Raw genomic sequence first — 19,305 nt, 5'->3', positions numbered from 1 at the left:
TAAACAACTAATGTTGAATGTAATACAGCCAGCCACAAAATACACCATAAAATGGCAGAGTACCAAAATGATGCAGACTATGCCAGATTTATGCCAAAAAGCTGTAATAGCTTCTGAAAGAAAAACGATGGAAAATATTCCAGTTCCATAACAGAATAACAATCTTGTCTGAACATACCTCGCAAGGATATAGAAAGTGTTGGATAGTCACTCTTTTTATTAAATTTTAAGTTCTCTGAATGGTGTTTCTGATCTGAGGTTCTTGCAAATCGAGACTAAACAAATGAAAAAATGGAAAATACGGTGCCTCATCACAGATAAAATTCTGGTAGTCGGTTCACTTGCTGTTTTTGTTTCTCATTTGATCACTTGAAGGGATTTTGTGATGTCTGCTTGTTTATCTACTTGAAAGATCTGTAGATTTTTAAAGCATTGCCTTTTATGTATTTTCTGGTTCTACTGCGCAGCACAATTTGGTTAGGGTGGAAAGGGAGAAGAGTCTTGCCTTGTAGTAAATGTAGAACTGTTCTCAACAGACCCAACTGGAAGTTGCAGCTGAATTTTATAGTAGAACATTCTTCTCTCTGTAGAATTACCAGTGAAGCATCAAAAATAACTGTTAAAAAGGGTAACAAAATACAGATTTATTTTTTTTTTTAAATCACAATTTCTTCACATAAGAATTCAGCTCACAGGCAGCAGAAGCTTCCAAATCGCTCTTTCCCCTCTGTTCCACTGATGCCAAAAATATTAGAATCAAGTTAAGATCCCTGGATTGTAAATCAGGCATTGAGGCTTGGCTGCGGAAGAGAAATCTTATTTGAACATTAGCAGTCCACTGGTAACTCTGCCAGCTTTATTAATCTTATTTCACTTGTGACCTCAGACTTTCCATCTGAGTAAATCTTTATGAAATGCAGTCTCTCCCAATCGCTTTACCTTTTCAATAAAGGAAATTCTTGTTTTCAAGGGGAAAAATGCTAAAAGCCTGGAAGTTTTTACTTCTGGACCTGTGATCTAGCCTATTAAGTTATCTCATAATCTAAAGGTTAAATAATAACTTCATTTTGATGTCAGGTATGAGGCTTTTTGCTTTAAATAAGGCTTCTTGTTTTGTAGGCAGGCGACAATAGTCTTTAGCTAGAAGTGGTTTGGAGTGATTTAATCAAGATAGGCCGTGCATTTTAAAAGTGAACTGAAATGCACTTTTGAAGCAGACAGACTTCATTGTTTACAATATCATAGACTAGAAAGAATTAAAAAAATACCAAAACAAGTCCAGCTCTCTGCTGTCAGTGTGTAGCAATACATCAAATAAAACATTAGGGATGTTCCATCTTTATTGCAACTGGAATGAAAATAAATAAAAATAAAAAGTTTACATGTACTTTTAAATAAAGAATCCAGAGTTCTGGAAGTAATAAAAGCCTCATCTGGACTAGTACTGCTAGACCTCTCAAAAATCACTGTGCTTCTCAATCATTTCTGTTATGAGAAGCAGTGATCCAATTAGAGGGTCCTTGAAAACAATGTTTGGGTGGGTGAGGGGACCTTGGCTTATTGTAGACTGCAGGGAAAAAAACGTGATTCCCTTAACTGTGCACGGAGAGAGTATTTGATGGAGCTCCTGTTCCAGGAAGGGATCACAATGTCAAGAACAAACTTGCATGCTTGAAAGCTGCCTCTTGAAAGCAGAATCCAATCTTGTTGGCTACACACAGCAATCTCCCTCAGCCCCGTTTCAGCCAAGCTCAAGGTGTTTTCTGGAAGGGTGTCTGGCGATGGGAACGGGGAGAAGCTGATGGAAGGTTAGTGCTGCGATGTGCTGAGCCTGGTCCAACTCCTATTAAATTGAGTGGGAGCAGGCTCAGCCCTTAAATGCAGGAAATATTTTATTGTGAACTATCTGCATGATAGCTGCCAGGTAGATCAATAAGGGCTTCCACTGCTTCCTGCCGCTCACCTTTGATGAGCACTAGATTTATGACATATCCACAAACCAAAGCCCGCTCATTTGGTCTGCCCTGATGGCAGCTGGTGCTGGAGATAAGACAGACTTTATTGCCTTAACTGGCTGGATAAGGGAAGAGAGTTATCTGCAGAAAGGTTAAGAAATGCAACTTTTTTCAGTTCCCTAGCCAATTTGACTGTGTCTTCAGAAGAGCTCACTCACAGTGTGGCTTTGGGGAGGGAAGGTGAAAGGCTTGTTTATGCAAATATTAAAGAAAAATGAGTGAGGTTTATTTTGGAAAGAATACATACAATATGCTTATGATTGTGTAACCTCATCTAGGTGTTCCTGCTCCCGCAGGGGGTTTGGACTAGATGATCTTTCGAGGTCCCTTCTAATCCCTAACATTCTGTGATTCTGTGACCTATCATGTCAGGTGATCTGTGTATATATCCAAACCAAAAATTTGTGCAGTGGACAAAGAGCCTCGCAATGCTCATGAGTTAGATCAGCTCTGGAGATTGTGAGCCTTGGGCACATCTCTGGCACAGAGGCCTCCCAGCATCTGCAGAGCAGCACACCAGAAAGGACAGCAGCAGCCTTGGGACGTTAACACCACCAAAAACATTAGTTGTGGTTGTGACACAAAACTGCTGCTGCTTTTCTTGAAGTCTGTTCTGCATGAAGGAAGAAGTTTTTTTAGAGAACAAGAAAATTAAGTGGTCTGCAACTCCTGTTTATTCGCAGTGCTCTATGTGATGGGGTGCAGCACACTAAGCAGGTAAAAGTCAACATTTTTCTCGAGGCAGTGACAATTAAGTGTGGTAGTAATATTATGTTATATGCATTGTTGGCATAGCTGAACTAGGAGCTGACTTACAAAAGGAGATGTGTTCTGATCTACAAAGCCCTGCAGACTCCCTCAGGACCAGTGGCTGGGGCATACTTAGAGATCCCGAACATTGAGAAGCAGGGAAAAGAAGTGAAGGATTTTGAGGGCAAGTGGCCTGCTCCCTGTAAGGCTGCTGCCGGACACCAGGCAGTGTCAGAACTGGTGTATGTGCACATTGTTTGTTGAAATGGAGCTGCTCATCTTCCTTGTTTAAAAAGGGTGGGGAAAAACATCCTATGTGGGAAGACAGTGGGAAGGGTTGGTAATGCTACCTCATTAAAAATAGATGATGTCTTGGTTTATGATGTTCATGTGGTTACTGTGGCTTGGTTTCTGCCCACAGGCGTACATGCAGCCCCACTTGCTGGGAAATGAGTTCACACATTTAGAGTTTCCACGGAGGGTGCAGCGCAAGGAAGTTGGAAAGAGGATGCTCTACCGTGATTTCAACATGACTGGCTGGTAAGAATGTGTCCTTCTCAGCATGGAGTCAGCCTTCTCCCCAACCAATGCTTGCTCTGTACATGTCTTTGATTAGTGTAAACTGCGTCAGATATGGAGGTATATGCCTGCGTACTTAAGGGAAAGGTATTCTCTTCTTTCAGATGTATTTTTCTTTTAGACGTGAAAGTTTTAAATAAGTTGACCTCCCCTCAGAGCCAGGACCTCAGTTCATTTTAATGTGTGAGCACTTAAAGCACAGCAAACACATAAAGGGGAAGAAGACGTGATGGGGGATCTTCCTGAAAGCCTAACAACTTTCCTGTCTTGGAAGTAGCTTTTTATAGAACCGGGATAAGTGGATTGTCATGCCTTTGCTGCTGAGGAACCATTGCAGAAGGGATAGAGCTGGCTCTCATATGCCAGTGCAGCTGACCCCTGATTTGGGTAGCCCTCGAGGAACTCTTTTAGAAACAGGCCTATCCGAGTAAAAGTCATAGCCAGCCTAAAATGAAAAGACTTAAATGAACAGCATTGACTTAATTAAGTGAAGACAGGAAGAACGATGAGTTTTTTGTCTCTGGCTACGTCTTCATTATTTTGTGTTTGTTCAAGAGGCTCCTTCTCAACTGACTCCCACTGAGCAAAGCCCTAGTCCTTGCTGTTGTGGGCTCTGTGTGTGACCTATAAAGGCAAATGCCCTATATATGCTAATGGTCTTCACTTCCATATTGTTTGTGTTTTAGCATCCTTAGCAAATGTCCTTTCAAGAAGGGAAAGAATGGAGGGGGTTAAGAAGTCTGAACTCTTGTAGATTTGGAGACTTGGATGCTCACACACAACTACAACTCCATATGCTTCTGATTTCTCCCATACTTTATAGACCATAAATATAATGATGTTTTAATGGCAGAATAATGATCTAAGTATAATATTATCTAGGGTGTTTGTGCAGAACATGTTAATATGGGAATAACCATCATTGTCCATCATCTTGAACAGCTGCTAGTAGAATATGCAGTCTCACCCCGAGAACGATGACTTCACATTTTAAAAAGACTGCAGGCAGGAGCAAAAGAATAGGAACAGAATGAGAACATTGGATCAACTGAGGACTTAAACAGCAAAACACTTGGAAGAGCATGATACGCTCTCCCAGTTTCTGCAAAGGCACTTTTCTTATTAAACTCCTGGATGTCTCTGAAGGCATCCGTAAAGAATGGTTTCATGAAGCCATTTTTCCAAAAGGTCTTTTTCAAGGTATGAGATGCTATTGGAGGAAAAAGAAAAAAGCAAACAACAACAACAAAAAAGCACCACCACATAAACAACTTCTGATCTGGGGGAGAGCTACAGAAATACAATGTGCCAAGAACTTCCTGAGAGGAGGGTAAGGGCAGAATTCTTCCATCATGGTTGGAAGGCAGAGAGGGTTTCTCCAGGTTCATGGGAGTTGTTTTTCATTCCCTCAGTTGGTTAGTGTTGCAGCATTGGCAGGTGACACTAGAGCTCTTTTCCTAATGAACAAGAAGGAGTGTGAGGAACTGCAAAGAATTAAGTGCTTTACATGAGTGGGCACCATAGTGATAAAACTTGGTGTTGATAAATACCAAGTAAAGCATGAAGAGGGAAAAATAACTATTTGTGCACACTAGGGGTTCCAGATGAACTTGAGAGCCACGTCAAAAAGCTCGTCGGAAGTTCTGCTTACTATTTTTTTTCCAGTCAAAATCACCAGCAGAATGTTGGGATGCACACAGGGTTGGAATGGTTAAAAATTAAACAAAGAGATAATTCTGTATATCCGTTCGTACCTCATTTGTGAATCTGTGCATTGCACTTCACCTTATTCAAAATGGTTATTGCATAGCTAATACTGTTTGGCATTAGAAGAAAGATAAATAAGAAGGAACGCACATTTGAAATGTAGAATAATGAGTAAGGTAGGAGAGCTTGGGTAAGTCTAAACGGATGGCAGATTTGATTCAATGTACTGTTTTTTCAGTACTGGTGTGTGAACTCTGTTAACTCTGGCATATGGCAGGGCGGAGAAGAGAGTTGATTTTCCTGTTGATTTTTCTGAATTTCCTGAAGTGTAGGACACATGTTGATCCAGTTACAGATTCTAATGTGGTCAATGCAAAAAATACCACCAATTTAGTACAAATATGCCTAGCTGTAAGCAGTTATTCTGGAATAAATGCTTAAACTGTGACTTGAAAATTCAAGTCTGAGTTTGTTTCAGTGTTGTCTCTGAAAGAGGTGGCCTGTGCCAAACACAAGCATGTGGAGACTGTGATGAGGCTATCTCTCCCTGCTGTTCTTTTTGACTTCTGGCTGGAAGTAGAAAATGGGGGCTATGTTTTTGCCCTGAATAAAAGATTCAGAATCTTTTAGCTGCTCCATATCCCACAGCTAGTGCATCAGTTACCTCTTTAGTTGTTTGCCTCAGGACAATAAAATGGTGAGGGAATTGCTCTATCCCCATACGTTTATCTAAATCAGAGTCCTTCTAAATAAGGATCCATTTCCTCTTGCAGGGTGTTTGCCCAAGGGCATCTTGTTTTCCATCAAATTGTTTGCGTTGATCTCCTAAGCATAGGAGAAGCAATCTGTTTCTATTTATCCAAAAGTCTGGGTCAGTTTTAATGGTTGAAGTTGTGGACAAGACGTTAGATTTCCAGCTTGGTGGGCCTTCAGAGGTGATGGTTTGAGGTGGCTGGTGTATCACAGTGGTCACTTTCCACTTCCAGGGTTTTGCTTCTGTTTTCTTCCCTAATGCCTAAATTTAACTGATGCATCAGGACACAGCAGCCAAGGACATGTCTGTTCTGCATTTGTTTCTAAGGACAATATCTATCATGGAGAATAAATTAGCATATCTGTTCCTTTTCTAGAAAACATCAGATGGAGCTTTGGCCAGCCAGAGCTTGATACGCTAAAACACTGCCAAACTTTTATCACTTGCAATGCAGAAGATCGGTTGTCTGAACCTTTTTTGGGTCAGTGACTTCACTGTGTGTTGACATTTGCACGTCCATGTCGAAAGGTGCAGGTGATGTTAAGAAGAATCAGCCACTCTTACACTTAATTACAGAACACTTTAGTGAGAGAGTGTAAAACTGTCTCTGCTCTGATGTTTCCTCAGGAAAATGAACTGTTTTATTTAAAAATTCAGGATGCTTTCTGTGTTTTCTATTAGAAGCTGTATGGTTTGGGGGTTTTCTTCTTCATTTTTACTCTTCTTCTGTGCTCTGGAGCTTTTCAGATTCTCAACAATGGCTTGGCTTTCCCAGCTTGTTTGGATTACAAAAGGTTATTGTCTTTGGGTCTGTCATAATGCATTTGGCTTTTTTTTTTCTCTTTGCTTTTTCTTTCTTTTTTTCTTTCTTTCTTTTTTTTTTTTTTTTCATGTGAAGTTTCCACAGTGGCTTTGTCTCAACAGCCCACAGTGGTAACAGAGCTGCCAAGTTTCCCCACAGCATTAGGACAACCACTGATCCAGCAATGTGTACCACATCACTAGTCCAGGCCGCCTGTAACTGCTTTGAGACCAGCCTTTCCCTTCTCCCTCTGGCTCTCCCACCCTTTCTCCTTTCTCTGCATCGGCAGTTAGGATGAGAAATCCGCTGTGTTAAATGTATCTAAAATAAATCCCATTTAGGTGGGAGCTAACCGTGAGCTGCCCCTTCTGCACCCTCACCCCGCGTGCGTTGTGGTTGAGCAACCATTGCAAAACACGTCCTGCAGCTGGCAAGGCATCTTAAGAGCTGTGTCTCCTGCTGAACAAGCCTCCGAGCTGTCTCGAGCCGTAATTTGCTGGCAGACATCTGTGTTACTGACAGTCTTTCGCAGCTGGGTCTCTGGGCTGGGGTTTTCAGGCCCATGGCTTGCAGAGGTTAAACTTCTGTCAGAGAGAGGGTAGCTGTGATGGCTTTGACAAGTCCTGGCAACAGAAGCATCAGGGAAGGCTGAGTGGCCGCGTAAGCAAAGTGCTGCCAGTGCTAAAAAGGGGTGTGGGTAGCCTGAGGTGGAAATATATGGGGGAAATAAGCAGCCCTGATGATAACTGCTCCTTTAAAGGACTGCAGGGAATTTGTGTTCTGTCTCAAGCTTTTATTTGAAGGTTAAGAAGCAGTTGGTCAGTTTAGTCCTGGGTGAATCTAGTGTGAACAATTTTGAAGTACTTTGCTCTGACTATATCCTAGACAACTTCCCAAAACCTGTTTTTCTGGCTTAATGTGTTCCTCACTGGCATAGCAGTTCCTTCCAGGGTTCCCCTCTCAGCCTCCCATGGGGCTGGAGAAGCCGTATAGTGCTGCACTTAGCCAGAGGCATCCAAAAGGCACTACCAGCTGCCATCAGCTCTGGTGGTTTCAAAGTTAATTTTTTGTTCCTCCTTGAAACATGAACAGTGGACTTGCTGCTGCTGGCATTTGAGTTATTTAAAGGCTTGTTTCCCGATCACAGCTTTTTGACTTTATTTTAGGATGACAAAAGAGCCCTCGATGACAAGGCCATTTTTTTACCTGATTTGTTGGTCACTTCCTTTGCCTTGCAGGAGTGCACAGGATTGAGCGGCACTCCCATCAGAAACAGTCCGAGCCGGGGCAGCACCCACGGCGCATCGTGCGCTGCAGCCCATGGTGACAGCGAGCCAGGGACCTGGGTGCTGCCTCGGAGCGTGTACAGCTGTGGAGCTCTCACCAGCTTCGTGTCTGTCTGTCTGGCAGCGGGGAGCTGTGACACATGGTTGGCCACCCAAGGGTCAGCCCATGCCGGGGAACTGCCTGCCCACCTGATTTATTCCAGAGCAGGGAGGCTGGTGCCCTGGGGCAAGCGCTAAGCAAAACCCACTTTATTCTAGAGTCAATACTGTCCACTGCCTGGAAAGCCGCCAGCCTGCTCTGTGCTCACCCTTTTCTTTCCAACAGGGAATGTCTTTCAGCCTCTGAGCATCTGATTTAAAAAGCAACTTCACTTTTCAAGCCGTTTTATTTTGTTTGGGATGGATGCCTTTTGCTTTCATTGTGCAGCCCGCCTTGCCGTCTGTGGTTCAGACTCCGTCTCACAAAAACCATGCTCTCATTAATCACTTATTGGGGATCCAGAATACCCCGGTGAGAGCTAATGTACATGTTTTGCTTGGTAATGTGTGAGCTGATTTGAACAAATATTGCCAATACGGCTGCTATCTTATTCTTTATTGCTGGACTCGATGTCCTTTGACAGCGCGTTCAGGTAGCCTGCCTGAGGAGTGCCTGAGCAGATTGAGAAATGCCACAGAAATGCTTTATGGACCAGGCGCCTGCGCTGCGCCCCCCTTAATATAAATTGATTTATTGAATCAAACGCAGAAGCCCTGCTACAGAAACCTCGGGCTATATCCTCTGGAGAACCACCTAATAAAACAGCCCCAACTGACACTCCTCATTAGCTTTTCCACCGATCCCAAGGCAGTATTTAAAGTGACAGTGTCCCTCTTTTCGGCCTGAATTTATCTGCTGGCTAATGCCTGTGGGTCTAATTAGCTTAGTATTATTAGTCTTATTCAGATAAGCTGCATTTCCTAACAGCTTGATTCCAACTTGTAAAAAGTAATTGGAAGTCTGAAAACCCTGTGCCGTAACCTGCTTGATTGTGCCTTTTAGCCAAATTCATGTAATTTACAAAAAGTCATCCTTTCTCCGCCAACCCCCCTTTTTTAATTGAGCTTTTTTGTCTAGTGAAACCTTCTGTGCTTCTACTATTGAAATCCTGGCTGTATTGTTGTGTTCAAGACCTCAGCCGTATCCTTTGTACAATCGCCAGGGAGAGATCAAATTTTAATTTCATAATTACTTCACAAGAAAGCAGCCTTTTCCCCAGTCGTGCCTGGTATTAATTTCCTCCCAGCAACTTATATTTTCATAATTTAATGATTATGGGCCACCTTTGCAACACTGGGCCTTTCTGGAGAAGGGAGAGGTAGGATGTCATTTTTGCAGCAGAAATCACAATCCACAGCCACTTGCCTTGGTTTTTTTTTTTGGTCTTTGCTCTCGTGTCTATTGCGAGGCAGCCAGGAGCAGGACAGGACGTGCCTCTCTGATGTGCACAGCCGGAGCAGCTTGCTGGGTTGTGCCTGGGTGTCTGGGGCGCAGTTCTGCGATGATGAATGGCTGTTTGCGATGTGCATGTTATGCATCTTCTCAAGATTTGCAGCCCTCGCTGCAGGAGCAGCGGGAGGTGAGAGCTGACCTGCTGCGTACAGCACATCTCCTGACAGTGACGAATGGCTCTGCTTTCCCCAAGTGCACACATGCCGCAGGAGCTGAGCCAGTGTCTTCAGGGCAGGAGAAAGCAGAAACAAGAAAGTAATAGCGCCGCAACAAAAGAGAAAACGTCTGGGGTAAAGCTCTTTGTAAATGGTCTCTCTGGGGCCAAGTGAGCCCAACGAGAATGTGGTTGGTCTGAGTCATGTCCTGCAGGAGTGTTTCCTTCTGGAAGCAGCACTTCTAAGGCCTGTCCCTGCATGGCTGTGCGACTCTGCTTGGGCTTTGCCTTGGCACAACATCAGGTGCCACACATGCAAGGGCAAACAAAAGGCTCCCAGGCTGTAGAGCTCTGTTTTATCAGACGGAAACTAAACTGAAATAAAACAACTCTTCCTCCTGGTCAGGTGAAGTTTCTTCCTTTGTTCCTGCTTTCTCTGGCTTCCCCAGTTGCACAGATCTAACATAACCTCTGATGGGTCCCTAGGAAATCCTCTTTCTGTTGCCACCCAGGACTGACTTAAGGTTCTGCTCCTGGCTGAGAAGAGGCCCCTTGTTACCTGAAGGAGTTTCCAGTGCTGCTGTGGGATGGTGAGGTCCCTGCTTGCTGTGTCTCACTGCCTGTCCCATCCTATGCTACAGCAATCTTTCCCAAAAGAGTTTGCTGCACGATTCCTCCTTAACAGCGGATCTTCCTTCCAGAGGACCCCAGCTAGCAAGTGCGGAGCAGGCACTGCAAGGTGAACATGCCATCTTTCTCCCAGCTGCCTCATCACATCCTTTTAACAAGTAGTACAGCAAAATGGGAATTTACAAACAGTTCTTCTGTCCATCACAGTGCATTCAGCCCACAGGGTGTTAACAGCCCACATCCGCTACCTCTCTATTCCAAAGTAAATTGCTGACAAACCTTCCTGTTGGTCGTTTACAAACAGAAGAGATGAAGTAAATTTTTAGAAGTGTTCAAGACAGCAAATTTGGGGGGGGGCCGCGGGGGGGGGAGAAAGCCACAACACCCTTGGCCTGGTGAGAGTGTTGCAGAGCATGGATCCACTTGCTGTGCAGCTGCCATGTCTGCACACAGTTTCAGTCACTCATGGGTGGCAGAAGCTCAACCAGTCACAAGTAGCGAGTTACTTGCTCTGTCCCTTCCAGCCTCCTGAGCATGAAGGCACCAAGGGAAGGCTGCTTATAAATACCATAATTTAATTTTTTTTTTCCTGATTTTTCCACTTTTCGGGGCAAGGACATCTCTAGATACTCGGTCGCCTTCTCTGTGACTTTTCCTCCACCTCTGTCTTTTAATGCTCCCATAGAAGTAAACCGACTAAAAAAATCAGCCACGCTCTGGGAAGTGCCTGAGAGAAGCTGGTGCTTGAATCTTTAAAATGGGCTGGCCCAGACGGATGGAGTTTGTTTTGCTTAGGAGAATTTCTTCCACAGGAGTATGTGGTGCTGGGGAACGTGTCCTCTCCAGACAAAGTTCAGCTTCTGTCTTAGGACTGTACACCGTAGTGAAGGCTCCCTGGGGATCCAGAGCTCACATGCTGGTCTGATTTGACCAAAGCCAGGCTGAGATATTTTAATTTATTTATTTTTTTAAATTTTTTTTTGTAGATGGATAGACAGAACTGGGATTTGCAAAATGAAACGTTGTACATTTTCAGGCTCGGGAGTTTCTGATTTTTCTGGAAAAAAACACATGTTTTAAAACTTGCATGTTTTCTTCTTTACCTGAAAGAAACCCTAGGGAGAGTATCTTGGTTTAGAGTAGATGTTTCCCTAAAAACTGTTTTCTGCACATGTGCACATGCATCTGTTGACTTTAATCCATTTGGGTTTGCCATCATCTTTTAACAAAATTACTGTAATTTGTGTGCTTTTATTATCTTTGTTTATCGTAGTTTTGCCTCATTAAACTATATGTCGGATGAGTAATAGGGGAAAAATAGTGAGGCATGGGAACATTAAAGCTAATCTACCTAGAGGATACTTTGTATCAGACAGTGCCGTCTGGATTTAGAGATCCTGACTCTGCAGAAGCACATATGTGTAAGGACATTTTTAAAAAATGAGGGCTGGATCCAGCCATAAGTTGCACAATTTTCAGTGGCTCTATGCCTAACCTGTCCTACACATTTTTTCTTCCTGGTAGTGGTTTAATGCCTGTAGTTCAATAGACAGTACCGATAAACGGTTCCTTTTGGGTTGGTGATTTAAGTTCTGTTATCCAAAGGGCTAGCTCCAGTCCACTGATTCCTTTCTATTCGTTTCTATCAAGTTTTGTGCTGCTCAGGGGTTAAAATCTGTTTCTCTATTGGTATGACTAAGGAGAGCTGACCTTGGGGGACAGGAGGCTGGTTGATTAGCTGAGGTGGTTTTGTTGTGGGTTCATTTTTTTGGGTGAATGGGGGGTGTTTGGAGGTGGTTCTGGGTTTGGGGTTTTTTACAGAGTGGTAGCAAAGCAGTGCTAGAAATACACTGGATCCACAAACCTGTCTCAAAGGAGAGCCTTCATCCTTGTACTATGAACTAGGACATTTCTGAAGCTGTAGTGCTTTTTCTTCCTTGCTTGCCACAAGTGGATTTTGCTCTATGCCTCACACTAAAGCCCTTTAATGATTCTTTTTGCTCTTCTTCAAGTTTAATTCTCAGTTTACTATCAGGTGTCACTAGCAGAGATGTGAAATACAGACAGACTTTCTAAAGCCAAAAAGCCAAGTGCTATGGAAAAGCAGAACACAGAGTTACGGAGTTTGGATTCCCCTATTGTTCACAGAACTGAGCCTTCCAGGTCAGAGTAGATTGTGTTTTCGCCACCATCTGTTGTGCCTGGGGATGCCAATGCAATTCTTTTCATGACCAGTAACCTTATGCAGTTTATTGTAAAAAAAAAAAAAATATATATATATATATATATAATGTGGATTTTTTTTTTCTTGGTCGTCAACAACTTCTACTCTTACTTGAATTTGTACGTGCTTTGAGAAGGTCAACTTTGAGAACAAATTATATGGCAAGACAATGCATAACACATGTAAGAAATTGTCTAGGATTTTGTCCCGAAATCTGTATTTAGGAGCTGACAGTTTTTCAAATTCTGACCCAGCAATATGCAGGTAACTTTGGTAATCTTTTATGAGTGCCTAAAGCGCTCCTAATGACCTCAGCACTGTAGGAAATTTCTTCCTCAGATTGTTTTGTGCATTTAGCAGCTTCTGATGATTATTTTGCCATGTATTTAGAGCAGATTCCAGATAGCATATGAGTAACATCATGTCAGTCCTAGTTCTTTCGTTCTGACATCTCTTTTGGCTCCTGGTGCGATTTGGCCCAGTTTTCCAAAATGTTGATCCTGAGTCCAAATGTAACTTTGTGGGTGGCACATATGTCAAGCCCTAGTTGAGTATTTTTGGACAGCGGTAGCATTTCATAATTCTTTTGAAATGAAAAGAAAAAAACTAAATTAACTGAAAAAAATTGAGCTAGATCTAGCTGGGCACAAGCTTGCCTCTTCTACTCCTCCCTCCACCCCCCTGTTTTTCCATTTGGAAAAACAGAGGTTTACGTGGCAGAAGCACTTGACAGGATTTAGGCTCATTCAGAGCAGCAAGCGATAGCACAACCTTGTCTTTATAAGCTGTCGTGTCCTGCCCTGGTGACCACTGAGACCTCCAAGGACGCAGATAAGGAAGATGGGGAGAGTGGAGGGTTGCAACCCTGTGTTTGTTAAAACAGTGAGCTGAGCTGAATTTCGTAGATGGCTGAATAAGGCCAAGTTGGCACTAAAAAAGCCAGACCACCCCCTCAGGTTCTCCGTATGTCTGTAATTGATATACCTACTACTGTATTATATCTTTATATACTGCACGATCTGAACAGCACAGGAAGGCATAAATGCAACTTTATTACATAAAATCAAGTGAAATAGTCCAGAAGGTTGTAGCCTGTGTGAAATAGACGCACGTACAAAGTACAGGAGGTTTCACAGGGCATAAATCAAAATGAACTTCATAGTTTCCTTCCTTCCTTCTCCCCAGTGCAGTTGCTGAGCTGCTGGCTGAAAAGCTGTCCTTCATCCTTCTCTTGCAGCAAACCACACGCTCATATATTATTAATTCTGTTTTGCTAGTAATGCAGGACATAGGTACTTTTCTAGAGTGTCTCAGGTTGCTTTTCAGTGTGTCTGTGCCAGCTCCACTTCTGTGGTTGCAGTTCTGAGCATTGTTTTTTCAAGTGCTGATAATTTTCAAGGCAATAGCAACATCAACAAAAACAGCATGTTTGAGATGAGTCTTGACACCCAAGTTCTGAGCCCCAGAGGTGATTTGCTGTGAGAAACCACAAAACAAATCACTGTAGCCCTCTGGGCCTCCCTCGCATAGTCACATAGCTTCAGGAGGCCACAGGCTAGCCAGCTGCCCCTCTTGATCTGCTGATGAAACATTAGCTGCAGCCCTTGCAACACGGCCTGTTCCAGCATCCTTGCACCCTTGTGTCACAGTTGAAGGCCCTAGGGATGATGGTCCTTATGGTGGCTCCATAGAAGATGCTGGACTTCGCAGTGGGAACCATTCTTTTGAGGGACACCAGCCTAAATGATGCCTTTTTCACCCTTTTTTTTTTTCATCTCCTTCTTCCTAAATTGCAGTCAGTGTGAGGTGCTATTCAGGAACATAAGGAAGGAGGGGAGAGGGCAGAAAACTTGCTCCCTGTTTTTGGCGACTTACAAGACTGTGTAAAGTGAGGGTTTCAGTCTTAAGTATTTGTAGTTATCGTGCAGATAATATATTTTGTGGGTAGTGAGTTGCTTTTGGTCACATCAACTTACTCTTGTTTGCTATTTGTAACAAACATGCACAACAACTTGAATGATCCAGTAGGAATGGTTGTCTTGTTGGGCTCGGGATCTGATTGACTCCGCCCAACATGGACTCAGCTTATGTGCTTTTTCTTGGTGTCAGAACACAACTGGGTCTATGCAAGGAATAGAAAAGTGTTCAGACTCCTCCCCAAGGAGGTTTCACCAGGGCTCCCAGCACTGTAGGCCCAGCTGGAAGCTTTGGGACATGTTCATGAGCAGTCAGGGATGGTAAAATTCTTCCTCCATGTTCAAACCAGGATATCCCAGTTGGTGAAGCAGAGACAGTAGCTATTTTATTCCCTGTTGGAAATAAAGGAAAGAACAAGAGCAAAGTCTATGACTGACTCATCCTTCCTGACAAAATGTTCTTGCAGGATTTAAACATCACGGAAGTTTTATCATGCTGACTACTTGTGGTGGTCTGCACCTTTTTGTTTGGCTTAACAGCTGATCTGTTGGCCCTCCCCAGTACAAAATGCCATTTGAATACCTTATCTATATTGCCTCTTAGAGAGATACCCAAGTATCCTGGTTATCTACACAAGATATACTCAACTCTGTGGTCTCTCATGAGCATGTTTAGCAAACTTCACCTGGTTCCATTTTGAGGATTTCACACATAGTAATGTTTTGTAGTACTACAGGAATGGAGTCCTCCACTACTGTTTCTTCTTTGCATTTTGGTTGCTTTTCCTTTTTTCTTCCCCCTCCACTTACCCCCAGACTCTAATATGGGCCATACCTGTGATTACTGGGAAATGTAAAGGTAAGGCTTAAATGTCTATGGTACTCTCTTTAAGTCTGAGGCTTGCTGAGGTGATAAAGTACATATAGCTGTGTAACACAACACCCATTATTGGTCCCACGTCTGTGCCATATTTTGGTGAAGCAGGGGGCAGTTCGATTCCAATACGGGATTTCACCCTTAGCTTTTAATTTCCTGCTGGTTTCTGCCACGGCCTTAACATCACTTAAACCTGATCGAATGCGACTCCCTGGAGCTCACACAGCGGGGGCCGGGAGTGGCTGGCAGGGGACCCGCGGCGGCACCATCCCTCCTCCCACCTCTCCCTTCTGCTGTCGTGGGGAGCGCTGACTCGCACCCTTTGGGGGCTGGGGACAGAGGCGGTCTGGGAGGACAACATGCAGGGAAAGCCTGGGGAGGGACAATTTTGTGGTGTGAAGGGAAACATGTCCCTCAGGGGTAAGGTACTTTGACTAAAGAGACTCCTCAGCACCTCGTCTCGAGCATGTGTTATACAAACCGCAGGACTCCGCAGTTTATGAGAATGACAGCTGTCTATTTATTTTTTTATTTCTCACTGGCAAAATTGCTCACCTTCTCACCTCATCAGTGTCAACAGCTGGATGTGTAAAAGGTAGAGTACGCAGGCATGTGGTAAACGGAATCAGAGCATGAACATTTACTTCTCTTGGCCACGGCAAAACTGCTGTGAAATGTGAAATCTCTGACAATCTTGACTGTTGCAGTCAAGGTCAAATGAGCACTAAATATCCTTCTAAGACTCTTCAGCACTTGAAGCTTGCCGTGGTTTAAGCAGTCCTGAAAGGTGAGAACAGGACCAGAGAGCTGTTTCACACTTTGTGTACACGTCCTGTCGTTGTTCACCATTTCACGTTAACAGTGTGAATCCAGTCATTGGTTAGTTTCTTGGTGAGTTTGGGGCTGGGTTTTTTTGTTTGTTTGGTTGGGAGTTTTTTATTACACTGTAGTACAGTATAGCTTCTGCATTAGCCAACAATATCTTACCTGATTAGGATGTTATTCCAGTATACCTCTTTTTCTTTGCAAGTAATAGGAGCAGCTTGGCATGTTAGATATTTCCTTGTGTTCACTTTTTCTTTTGGTGAAGTGGATAATTCTTGAGGCAAAATCTTTCCACGGAAAAATAAATTTACATCTTAGTTCAAAGACAAAGTCCCCAGGAAAAATAATGTGTTTTGGTTTTTTGTTTTGTTGGGTTTTTTTTAAATCACATCTGCTTGTTTCAGGGCACTGGGTCACTAATTGAGTGCAAGCTTTATAAATGTTGTTTGTCCTTCCCCCATAGGGCATACAAAACAATTGAGGAAGATGACTTGAAGTTTCCCCTGATATACGGAGAAGGCAAGAAGGTGAGCACATTTGCTTTTTTCAGACCAAAGGAAGAAGGAATTCTGTGCTGTTTACCACTCAGTTTAGCCTGTGGCAGTCCAGTATTTTCCACTCAGTATCTCTTTTATTTTATTGTTTTGACAGCTTGAAAGAATATCTTGGTTCTGTCATAAATCAGTCTCATGTCTTGGGGGGGTGGCAGGGGGAGCTCAACATACTAAAAAGCATTTTTATAGCACACATAGTCATTTGCTGTTCAGTTTGCTTTTGTTTTTCTTTCATTGCAAGTAGGCTGCAATGAGACTGTCTTAAATAATTGACTTAAAATGTTCCTGGTTTCATTGTAAAATGTAACTAGGTTGGATGAAGACAGCAAAATACCTCATGTTTACTGAAAACAAAGCAGGAGGATATTTAATAACATTTTAGAGTGCCCTGAGATGCAAAACACTAATTTAGGAAGGAGAGGGATCAGGGTAGGATTTGGGAATTATAACACCCCTTAACCATATCTTCCTCAGCTAGTGTACGTGAACTCACTTTTGAATTTTTCTGATGCTGATAGTTTTTCTTGGAAGAGAGAAACGAACCGTTCTGTTTGGGTATACTTTGTTTCCAGATCTGTGATTAAGAACAGTCAAATCATTAGTGCTGATCCCAGCAAGCTTAGCTGGGTGCAGCAATAGGATCAATATAAGGACGCAGTGGTGTCAGTTTGCCGATATTGGTATGCTTGCTGTGTTTCTAAATACTGCTCCCCTGCTGCATTAGGTTCTTATCTCGATGCAAAATACACACTCTTCAAAATTAGTCAAAGTTTTGAAGGTTCAGACCTGCAGCTTATCTCTGAATTTGGTTAGGTTTATAATTATTCGCAAAATGTTTCATGCACATCTTTTTAATTTACTTTCTTATTGCCTTATAGAGCCAGGGGTTAGTGAGGCAAAATAATTTTGAAGTCAGTTGCTCGCTGTTATTGATGCTGTGAGCTCTCTTGTTCAGAAGCTGCTGCAGCTAAACTAGAGTTTGAGGGAAACGATACACAGACAGCAGATAGCAAGGTGCCCCGCGAGGCTGTCTGCCTGCTCAGTCTTTGGAGAAGTGTTCATGAAGAAGAGCCCAGCACCTCTTGGGAGACATCTCATGTCACAGAGGAAGGTGCTTGTTGGAAGGAAGTTGTAGACCTGAGGTAACAGCAGACCTGGCTATCCAAAGGGGAGAGCACTGTGGTCAGTGCCACTGTCACCTGTGTGTTCAGCAATTTAAGGTTGCCTTTGGCACTTTTCCTTGGCGGAGGGAATATATGACAATATGTCAATAGGAAGAAGCCCAAGGTTTCTTAGGTGAGTAATTAGACTCCTCATCCTTTTTATAAAACCTGTTTACTAACAGTATAATTTGCTGGAGGAATGCTCTTTTAGACTGGTGAGGGACAATGAGGTGACTGGGATGTGGATGAATACAAAGCTTAGAATAATGAGGGAAATGGAGATGACATGAGTGTGAAAAGCTTTGAAGTTGATCAGCTGTGTTTAATTTAGAGTTTCTGGGAGAGAAAAGGGAATTCATCCCAGTTATGGAATAGGGACATAGTCTCATTCCCTAATGACACAGGGCATGTAACAAGATTTGATCCCATTGCTTTTCTTTATTTCCAGGCTCGAGTTATGGCAACAATTGGAGTGACCCGAGGACTGGGAGACCATGACCTGAAAGTGCACGACTCCAATATATACATCAAACCTTTCCTGTCCTCATCTCCCGAGGTAAAACAGCAAAGGTTCAACTATCTGATTTGTGGGAGAGAAACTTAATGTGCTCATTTATTCTTCCCAAATTTTCCATTCTGATTGTGGTCCAATCCAGGTAACATCCTGCCCTTCCTGGAGGTGGGGAGTGTTACAAGCTCCCCAGCTGTGTGCCCTGGTTGCTCCACATCTCTGGCAGAGCATTGATGTCTGCTCTACGGTTATGCAATAGCCTCGCCATTCGGTGCGACAGACGCCTATCTCTCCCCACCTCCATGTGCTCCAGCTCCCCTTGAGGCCTAGATCATGTTGCCTTCACAGAAGCTGATGTAAATCTGTGTTCGCCAGAAGGGAGCACTGGATATCTTCCATGGTAGCATAGTATCGTGCATTACACTGAGGATAACAGATCAACTCTTAAGCAGGAAAATGCCAAAAACAATGGGAAGGGTGCTTTGTGCTTCTGTCTGTCTGCCCCTTCACCTCCAGTTCTTGATTCTTTATAATGGTTTTGTGCAGACACCAAATGATGACAGGAATAGCAGTGAGTATTTCCCAAATGATGGCATAATGAAGGGATTATGCAGTATTTGTGTTAAGGGTAGTTTTAAATGCCTCCACCATTTTGACTTGCCACAAACAATTCCAGTTTTTGACCACCAGAGACCTTGCAGTGAAGGATATCAAGCCTTCCAAAGGGATCTGAATCTATTTGTTAACAAGAAACATGCAAACGTCGCTTTTTTTTTTCCTCTGTAACTGCATTCCTGTTCCTACATCAAGGAACAGATGACACATATTTTTCATAAAATATTAAGCAAGGGCAAGCCATCTGATGACAGCACAAAAAGAGGAGACTTTTCCTCCATGGCCCAAACGCTGAGAACTGTCCCCTGTCAGCTGGGTTGCTGGAGTTTTAGCCATACCCAATACTTGACCTTGAATCTGTTGCTTGCTATAGCAGTGGAAGAGAATGACAATACACAAAGGACATACTACTGCTAGGAAGGAACCAAATTATTAAATCAACCTTGCTTAG

The 19,305-nt window shown here is 43.2% G+C and overlaps 1 protein-coding gene across 1 annotated transcript in view; it reads left to right on the top strand.

The window, feature by feature from the left end:
* PPM1H (protein phosphatase, Mg2+/Mn2+ dependent 1H) overlaps nt 1-19,305 on the top strand; it is a 137,650-nt gene that overhangs the window by 101,232 nt on the left and 17,113 nt on the right. The window contains exons 6-8 of the mRNA XM_082056104.1: nt 3,187-3,305; nt 16,475-16,538; nt 18,177-18,284. Coding sequence (XP_081912230.1) covers nt 3,187-3,305; nt 16,475-16,538; nt 18,177-18,284 — 291 coding nt within the window. The remainder of the gene's footprint in view (nt 1-3,186; nt 3,306-16,474; nt 16,539-18,176; nt 18,285-19,305) is intronic.

Source organism: Streptopelia decaocto, assembly GCF_964273445.1.
Source record: "Streptopelia decaocto genome assembly, chromosome: 1".
NCBI lineage: Eukaryota > Metazoa > Chordata > Aves > Columbiformes > Columbidae > Streptopelia > Streptopelia decaocto.
The sequence above is the reverse complement of the archived record's forward strand: the minus strand, read 5'-3'. Positions and strand labels throughout refer to the sequence as shown.